Consider the following 9,759-nt stretch of genomic DNA (forward strand, 5'->3'; position numbering starts at 1 on the left):
AAAAAATCGGAACTCAAGGCATCCGGTCAGGGAGAGAATGAGCCGAACTCATTTTGACCTGAGTTCAGGTTGAGTTCGCTGTTGATAGCTTTTGTGTTATAATGTCTCTGTCTGTCTGCCTGTCTATCTGTCTGCCTGCCTGCCTGCATGTTTGTGTTTAACAGTACGCCAGGTGCTGAACTAAAGCCACACAGTTATAATACAATTTATGCATTATTTTCCCCGTGTCTGGCCAGTCTATAATATTACATCGACAGGCTAAGGCTAGGTCTGTGCGTAGGTCTTGTAAGCTGCACGACTCTGTGCGATCAAGGAGCAGGTGGTTGCTCCCCTTTTATCGCAGGTCGCAGCGTTGTGTACAGGTAGATTGCAGGTAGATAGCGTGTGACTGTGACGGTACAGGTATTTAGCGCTGGCTTTGCGAGCGCCCAGCGCTGTATGAGGTGTGCCGAGGTGGGAAGATCTCGGGCAGATAGTGTGACGGTGACAGCACATGTGTGTGCCTTGCAGTGGCTGGTAAAATGCTTAGCACTTGTCGGTGAACCACAGCTGTGCAGGGTTTGAAAGAGAAGTAACATGGATCGTTCAGTCTTATATTAGAAATTAAGTTATCATATTACAACAGAATGCACACGTTCCCTTTCATAGAGAAGAGCACACATTCAATGCAGTATGTTTTCTTTTACCAAACAAAACAACAACAACAAAAAGGAGAGAGAAAAAAAAAGTAGCTTCTGAGGAAGTCCCTTCCACTCTCCTTGTGCAAGTCCTCACTTAGACTGAATCATATTAGATGTTATATTTTTAGGTTATGCACAGTCATTTTATCTGTTTGCCTTCTTTTGAAAACTATACATGGAGTAGATATGATGCGTTAGTTTTAACTCTGTTTGTGTGTATGTGTGTGTGTGTGTGTGTGTGTGTGTGTGTGTGTGTGTGTGTGTGTGTGTGTGTGTGTGTGACGGAGTGATTGAGTTTGTGTTACTGTTCGTCTATTTCTTACGGGAGCCTTGAAGGCTTCGCCTCTTGTTTTTCTGTAGCTACAGTGCCTGCAGAGGTGTGCTGACGTTTCTGTCTTTTCGTTTCAGTCTTTTCGAAAGTGAGACTTTCCTCCCCTGAACCACTATTTAGACTTTAACCCCGGCTGTTGGTTTGTAGGATCGAAAACGTCTTTCTCCTGTGAACAACCAATTTAGAGTTCAAACCTGGCTGGTAGTTTATAGCATTGAAAACGCCTGGGGATTACAAGAGATCGGTTGTCAGCTGTTTGCAGCAGCTGTGGCCTCATTACATATTGCTGCATACACCTCGTCTGAATTTACTCTGTCAGCATGCACACTACGGCGTGTGACAGAGAATAATAACATTACTAATAGAATATTTTATATTACGCTTCTCCACAGCTCGAAGCGCTATACTATGGCTCGGACGGCGGGGGGGGGGGGGGGGGGGGGGGGGGGGGGATAATAATGACGAAAGTCGTGTCAGAGTTTATGGACCGGTGTTAGGCCTTGCCTACAGTGGGAGATATCAGAGGCAAGAGATAGGTCGTTCATTCCCGACTTTGAAGTGACAACGGCTTTCAGTCAGCGAATCTGTTAGGCCTACTGTATAGTCAGTCAGTTTGTGGTCGGTGTCAGTTACATACTGAATAGAGAGACAACTGTCAACAGAAAGAGACACCGGGCAGAATAAGGTTTTGTTTGTTTGTTTGCTTAACGCCCAGCCGACCACGAAGGGCCATATCAGGGCGGTGCTGCTTAGACATATAACGTGCGCCACACACAAGACAGAAGTCGCAGCACAGGCTTCATGTCTCACCCAGTCACATTATTCTGACACCGGACCAACCCCATAATGCCAGACGCCAGGCGGAGCAGCCACTAGATTGCCAATTATAAAGTCTTAGGTATGACCCGGCCAGGGTTCGAACCCACGACCTCCCGATCACGGGGCGGACGCCTTTCCACTAGGCCACCGTGCCGGTCCAGAATAAGGTTAAGCGCACCTGTTTGCTTGTGAAATATCGACAAGGTGGGGTGTGATTGTGTGAAGAAGGGAGTAGGGGGGGGGGAGGGGGCACATGCCAGAAGAATATTGGTAATATCCATGGCCGGAACGGTTGCTTTGCTGCCGAGGAATGTGCCATGGAACCATGGTTTGCACAAGAAGTTTTAATCTCGTTAATTACGTTGTCAGAGTAAAGCTGAGCTGAGCTGATGTGCAGCATATTATGCGTACAGTGACACGCCGTTCATATATATTACGTGCATTGCCTGCGAAAAAGAGTAGAGGACATAAAACTGTTCGGAGAACGCAATTTGCAAGAAGTGTAAGAGAAGGACTGGGAGTGTGTGTGTGTGTGTGTGGGGGGGGGAGTGTACATTACAATTGCGTGGCTTCTTCCGTCCATGTCACCTACTTTTTAAGCAGATGGGGACGATTTCTCTTTTCCTTATTGAGCTTCCTTTCTCCTTTTTCAGATTTCGATTTTCACTTATAACGTTTTTTTCTTGCCCAGTTCTGTCATCCATCATTTATCTTCTTTTGTTGCCAGCTTGAATCTTTACCTCTTTTTATGTAAGTGTGTTGTTACGTTGTAAATGGTTACGTGCGTTGCGGTTTTTGTGTGGTTTTATCTTAATATAAATAAGTGCTAAAAACAACTTGTGCTCCCTCCCAAGTCTGTTCCAATGTATAGCAATATGCAAAAATTTTTTAGCCAAAACACCTGATGCATTGTCTTCTTAGATCGCAGTAATACGATCACAGTTTGATAGCACCATGCATACAATCACAGTGCTTTGCTGCATTATTACTCTGCTGTTTGTCCACAGCCCACGCAGGATGAGAGCAACAAAGAGCAGCTCATACACGGCAGGTTCGAGGTGGAGAAGGTCCGGCAGCAGCAAGGGGGCAGCAAGGGTGACCTCCCGGCCTACTCCACCTTCAAGGGCGTGCGCAGCCTCAAGCACAAGTACGACAAGAACCACCAGGAGGGCATGCGCAAGAGCTCCTCCCTGCACGACCTCTCCTCCCAGGACAAGGACATGACCGCCTCCCTCATCTCCTCCCGCTTCCTCAGCCGCTCGGGGGACAGGCTGGACGTGCTGAGTAGCGGTGGGGGAGGCGGGAGGAACAAGTCCACCGGGGGCTTCTCCACCAACCCCTACTTCACCATCCCCCGTACCTCCTGGCCCTCGCGGGTCCACCCCAGCACCCCCCAACTGACGGCCCCGGCCGCCCACCCCTCCCTCTTCAACTCCACCAGCTCCATCTCCTCCACCTCCTCCACCAACTCCGCCACCCGGCGAGGCTCCATCGACGAGCGGTCCCCGGGCCAGAAGACCTCATCCAGGGAGCGATCCCGACACGGCCGGGAGCGTTCCAGCAGCATGAAGGACTTCCCCACGCAGCTGACGCTGCCCAGAGAGTCGGGCAGTCTGGAGAACATTGAGCGCAGAGCTGTGTCTGTGGGGAGCTCCCTCAGACCCGAACCTGACGATCTGTCGCAAAGCATGAGTGCTGATGAGACGGACAGCAACGAAACGGATGAGCTCAAGGTAGGTGGCAGACTTTCGTTTCTTTGCTTCTTGGCTCATAATCCAGCCAAGCACTCAGGAAGCTCGCTGTATGTATTTCCCCTCCCCCCCCCCCCCCCCCACCCCTCCCCTTCTCGCCCCTCGACCAAGACCACAACCGTCCCCTCCCCTCGCGGCTGTCTTTATTGTTTTCGTGGGTGAAAGTGTGAGACTGTTGTGTTGTCTTTTTCTCTACCAAATGTATCGATTTTCTTGGCGGTGTTCAGGTGTGAGTTCCTTGGTTGCGTTCCGCAAGTTATAAATCATCTCACCGGACAACATATACTGAAACATTACAACACACGTATGTCTTCTCATCATAGCCCGTATTATCTCCCACTACACGTGACATGTTACCTTGTCGTGAAGTAAGAAGAACCTCATTCTTTCGGGTTTTACACATGCGCGCTTTCATTTATTGCATCGTCTCTTTTCACTCAGACCACTCACCGTTACACAATAAGCTTGCGACAAAAAGAGACACAAAGTTTTATTACATTCCAGCGAAATTGCTTTAAAACCTTCGCCGTTGCAGCACATCGGGAGAAAGTCTTGTTTCTTAATGAGGCACTTGTCACGGCCCCACATTTCAAGCATCAATCAAGTCTGCATTCCTCTCTATCCAGCCTTTATATTTACCACACGCCTCTACATGACCCTGCGTAACCCAACGGAGAGCTCCCTGTGCAAACTTTTTCCTCATGATCCACACTGTCACTGCTATACTGTCACTGTAGACTTTTCTACCAACTGTGCTTGTGTTCTGCTACACGTTTGTGTGCACGCCGAACTTTTCACAGGACGGCGAAGTAGTATCGTCTGATTCAGAGGATGTGCTAACTAACAAAGCCAGGGAGACCAGTTACTTTTTTTGGTTGTCCTCGACGATGTTTCACTGAGAGGTAAATAGCAGTTTAGGTGTAGCTTCGTGTGCCGAAGTTTTAACATAATCTACTTATACTGTACTCGGAATGTGACCGTGATTGTGCACCAGTTTTTCGCAAGAGGAATTAAAAGTATCGTCTGATTCAGAGGACGCGCTAGAAAGTCAGGAAAAGAGGACCTGTTTTTGTGTCTTCGATTGCGGTTCAGATGAAATGAGTAATTACGTAAGCTAACGGTGGTTCCATAACGCTGTAACAAGACGTATATAACGCTGTAACAAGACGTTTAAACTGGTCTCGACTGTAACTGTTCAGGCCCAGCTACCGTGAAAGATGACGAGTATCGTCTGATTCAGAGTCAGAAAGAAGGAGTTTTATGTGGGTTATTTACAGAAATGTTTGATAGATAACGAGTAAACCAGTGGATGACTACGTATCCAGACCTTCGCAATAACTGTTGACTTTCGCTGTGATCGGGATTGTACACGTTTCGTGCGCTCATTTTTCGCGGAAGATATAGACATGTGTCGTCCGATTCAGAGAGTGTGCTAAAAAGTGAGAAAAAAAAGGACACTTTTTGGTAATCCTCGATCTTTAACGAGTAACCTTGAGCTGGCTCCGTATGCAAACACATACAATTTACATGATCTGAATAGTCTATGTTCACTTTCACTGTGCTTACTCGTTTTGTACACCCATCTTTCGCGGAGGATGAAGAGTATCTCTCTGATTCTGAAAGAAAAGGAGAGAAGAGTAAAAACTTGTTTGATATCGTTATGGTGATGTGTTAACGTTGCAAAGGTAACCTGGTTTTTACGGCTTGCCGTTGAGATAAACGGTATCATCAGATTCTGAAGATGTCTGGAAAACGGAGACAGGCGTGAACGAGAAAAAACAGCTTTCTTGGTGTGCAAGAGGACGTGTGTGAAACTCGATAGTATCTCTCGTGCTCTATGACTAAGAAAGATCGCTACATCTGTGAGGAAGAAAGATAGCAACATAATTATCACAGAAGAAATCCAAAGGATGCAGGTGAACAGCCATGACTCATTGCGTAAGCCGAAGACCCGCGACCAAGATAAAAACGCGAGTTGTACCGTCGCGGAAGATGATTGTGTTTACTGGAGAAACACCCAAGGGAAAACTGCCTTCAACTGCTTTGAGGCACACAGGCCAGACAAGTCATAAAATCATGAACCGAAAAGAAGGGACCAAGAAACAAAAGTTTCTCTCGACCTTTTTATGCCTCTTGAAAGCGAGCAAGAGATTCTCAAGGATGCATTTCTGTCGAACAGCAAAACACATTAGGCAAGGCGAGGAGATAGATAAAACGTCTGTTATGCGGGTTAGACAAACAAGACGATACGGGGGCCGCGGACATAAAGCTTCCTGCTGCCAGCTGTTAAGAATCATACCGTGCGCTACGAGAACTGACTTCGCACCTGGCAGGAATGGCAGGTTGATAGCCTCTTGGAAGCCCTGCCAGACTCGGGGAGGAAAAGGAGACAGCCGCAGACATTTATTGCGAATCAATCTCGATAGGTTCAAGATGGCCCCGTTTGATGTTGTGACCGATTTCGCGGAGATAGTTGTCAGATAGGTCGCTGCGAATAAGGGAGAAGAAGCACAGAGTTCAGGGTTACCCTCCATAGATTTGAGAATATTACCGGGCAAAGAGTGTCCACAGTTGCGCTACCAGAACGTCGAACTGCCGCGAATGTAATGAACTTTGAACATCTGTGATATTACGAAGAACTAGAGATAGATCCGACTTTTTTTTTCTGTACACGCATTTTTCTTCTCCTTCGTTCTGCATTCATTGGCTACAACTCCCTTGTTCATCCGCATTTTTATGAGTGGACTTTCACATGTAAGACCGATTTTACCATGCAATTAAGACAGCCATACTCCGTTATCGGTTCATGCATGGGTGTCATTTTTTAAGGACATCATTTTTGTGTACACTTTATGGGCTGAAAGCGCTGTATCACTGTTGAAACATAGGATGCTTTTTTTACTCGGGTGAAAGCGAAAAGGAAAACTCAGACGGATGAAATTCTTTGCTGATGACGTGTACACAATGTCAAACACGTTTAAAATGATAATGAGCCTTCTCCCCCCCCCCCCCCCCCCGTCTGTCTGTCTGTCTGTCTGTCTGTCTGTCTGTCTCTCTCTCTCTCTCTCTCTCTCTCTCTCTCTCTCTCTCTCTCTCTCTCTCTCTTTCTGTGGTGTGCACGCTGTGTGTGTGTGTGTGTGTGTTTTTAAAGTGACAGCAAACTATTGTCCCCAGTTATGAATGACATTTAAGCCATGTCACATTACGAATTATTCCATATGACCCTCACTTTTCTTTTTTAAATCATGCAGTATCTTTCTGTCAATTTTCCTAATGCTTGAACCATGCATGCACATGTCTGAAAACTGTATACCAATATATACATATTTATGCCATATTCTGGATTTGGAGAGAGTTAAATTTCATGTATAATTTTTCTGACAAACAGTTTATTTGTTTAATGGTAATTTCTTGCTTGATGAGATCTTTAAAAGGGAGTAGTTTAGTGGTGTTTTGTGCTTACATATTGATTACTGGGAGGCATGCATTTAATTTTGTCTTCAGTTTGCATTTCATTTTTTTTCAGTTTTGCAAGAACGTGAACTTTGCAAATTAAAAAAATACTGATTTGTCTTTATTGTGATGTGTAGTGTACAAACGTTTATAGTTCGTTGTGTTAACGATGTTCTAATCTTGTGTAAACATAACACACTGACGTGCAAGCAGAGTGAGTTTTGAGTATGGACGTTTGTTGCATAATCGTGATAATTGAGTTTGTTTTTTCTTCTTCAGTCATGCTCAGCCGTTCTGTGTAATTCTCGTGTTAACTGTTGAGGCAGTTGGCTGACTGTGTGAATTGTGTTGTCTATGGTCTAGATGGCACGAAGTTCGGAATTAAGTGCTTCTAATAGAGCCCTCCCCCCTCCTGCTTCCTCCAACCCTGAGGCTTCACCCACCAAATATGAGGCAAGTATCTCCCCTCTCTAACCCGTTCATCCTTGCTTTGTGTAAATGTGACGTTATTGTTTGACTTGAAGTCATCCCGTAATTGTAAACGTTTGTTAATGGAACAAAATAGAAGCACTTCAGTATTTTAAGTCCTGTTGAGGTAGACAGTTAAAAACAAGACACATTTAACAGTAACATTCTGACAGGACAGGAATGAAATATAAACGAACATGTTTATTTTTAGCATATCTGTATTGTGATATGACTGTAAGTTGTAGCATCTCTGTGAATTTGTTAGAGGACAACAGTTAATCTTTAAATGTTGTGGGAATGTTTTAATAAGCATGGGATGCGCTTCTGTTTTTCATTTGAAATGAGTATTTGATTTTGAAATGGATGCTGTTCTTATACGGCCAGCTTTGGTTGCAAGTTTTTTTTCGTTTCGGTTGGACGTCATTGCTGACTTATTAATATCTTTTTACAATTTTAGTTTGATTTCGTTCTTGCATGTTGATTGTGAATATATTATATGTTATTCCCTTCACACACCCTCCTGCTCTGCGTTCATACCTCCACGCTGCATTGTTTGTCACATACTCTCTCCCTCCCCCCACCCCCACCCCCATTTCGTTCCTCCCGGCTTTTCTGTTCCTCCGGCATATTTGTCCCCAGCGTGTAAACAGGAGTTTTTCTGGCCGTGTGTAATCAGAACCATGACTTCTGCACATACCTCCACACTTGCACGCACCATTCCTGGTTTGAACAGTTCTAGCCACACCACCCCCGACATCTCCCTCCCTCCCTCCCCACTTTGCTCCTTGCGTCCTCCCCACACCCTGTCCAAAGTGTTCAGTTTTTCCCCTCATTGCAGACCAGCAGGTCAACTGCAACCTGCTTTTTCCAATCCGCCTTCATCTTCTTCCAGCACATTCGTGTGCAATCTTAGTTGTTAGGTTAGGAGAACAATGTGTTTGAATGATTACGAGTGAATTATAATTATAGAGTATAGACTGTCGCCGCTACTATACCCCGTCTCCCTCTCTCGCTCTCCCTCTCTCGCTCTCCCTCTCTCTGTCTCTATCTCTCTCTGTCTCTATCTCTCTCTCTCTATCTCTCTATCTCTCTCTCTCTCTCTCTCTCTCTCTCTCTCTTTCTCTCTCTCTCTCTGTCTCTCTCTCTCCCCTCTCTCTCTCCCTCTTTCCCTTTCTCTCTCTCTCTCTCTCTCTCTCTCTCTCTCTCTCTCTCTCCCTCTCTCTCACATACACACACACACACACACACACACTCACACACACACTCACACACACACACACACTCTCTCTCTCTCTCTCTCTCTCTCTCTCTCTCTCTCTCCCTCCCTCCCTCTCTCTCTCTCTCCCTCTCTCTCGTGGGCGCGCATCAGTGCAAACACTACGTTCTCTTGGCCTTCTCTCCCTCGCTCTGTCAATCCTTTTTCTATCTCCCTCTTCCTACATACATATCTTCCTACCCCCCCCCCCCCCCCTTTGACTCTTACTCTATGTCTATCTCCCGCTCACGTCTGTATCACGAACTCGTGCCCTTGAGTCTTTTAAAGGAACTTACCTTACCCCCTCCCCCTCCACGACCCATATCATAATTCACCAACATCATTAACATCTTCATCGAGCGCCGCACCAAAAAAAAACACTATAGTTTATCACTTCCGTGTCTGATTTCTCTTTGGTTTCTATGGTAACAGGATCTCGTGTATATGAAGAAAGGCTGGCTCATCAAACAGGGGCCATCAGATAGGGTGAGTATAAACTGTCAGTCCGCTGTTCGTCCGTCCGTCCGTCTGTCTGTCTGTCTGTCCGTCTGTCTGTCTGACTGACTGTTTCTTTGTTTGTATTTTTGTTTGTCTCTCTGAGTGACTCTCTGTCCATCCTCGTCAATATGTTCGTGTCTATGTGTGCTTCTGTATGTGCTTGTCTGTTATGTGTATGCCTGTGTGTGTGTGTGTGGGGGGGGGGGGGGGGAGAGGTCTAAACAACGTTTGTGTCCTCTGAGGGCACAACGGAAGGGCAAGAGTTTGAGATGGTTCGTATGGCACTGAAATTATGACAAACTAAGGGTTAGGCCTATAATGCGAGGTTCGCCATGCGAGATTCCACTTTTTGTCAAAGGTAAAGGTGTGACACGTATTGACTTTCAAGACCACTGCAAGGAGGGATTTACTTTAACGCGTCATGCCCGTGTCCAACACTGTGGTCATGTTCATGGCAGTAATCCCCTCAGAATTGTTTTTGTTGGTGTGGTTTTTATGTTTTTT

The 9,759-nt window shown here is 45.9% G+C and overlaps 1 protein-coding gene across 1 annotated transcript; it reads left to right on the top strand.

Moving 5' to 3' along the window:
- Positions 1-2,837: 2,837 nt before the first annotated feature.
- LOC138955009 (uncharacterized) lies at positions 2,838-9,243 on the top strand (the record flags this gene model as incomplete). Its single annotated transcript, XM_070326733.1, has 2 exons — positions 2,838-3,563; positions 9,190-9,243. Coding segments are annotated over 2 exons (780 nt in total), but the record flags the coding sequence as incomplete, so codon positions are not given.
- Positions 9,244-9,759: the final 516 nt, after the last annotated feature.

This window comes from Littorina saxatilis, unplaced genomic scaffold (assembly GCF_037325665.1).
Source record: "Littorina saxatilis isolate snail1 unplaced genomic scaffold, US_GU_Lsax_2.0 scaffold_3173, whole genome shotgun sequence".
Classification (NCBI taxonomy): Eukaryota; Metazoa; Mollusca; class Gastropoda; order Littorinimorpha; family Littorinidae; genus Littorina; species Littorina saxatilis.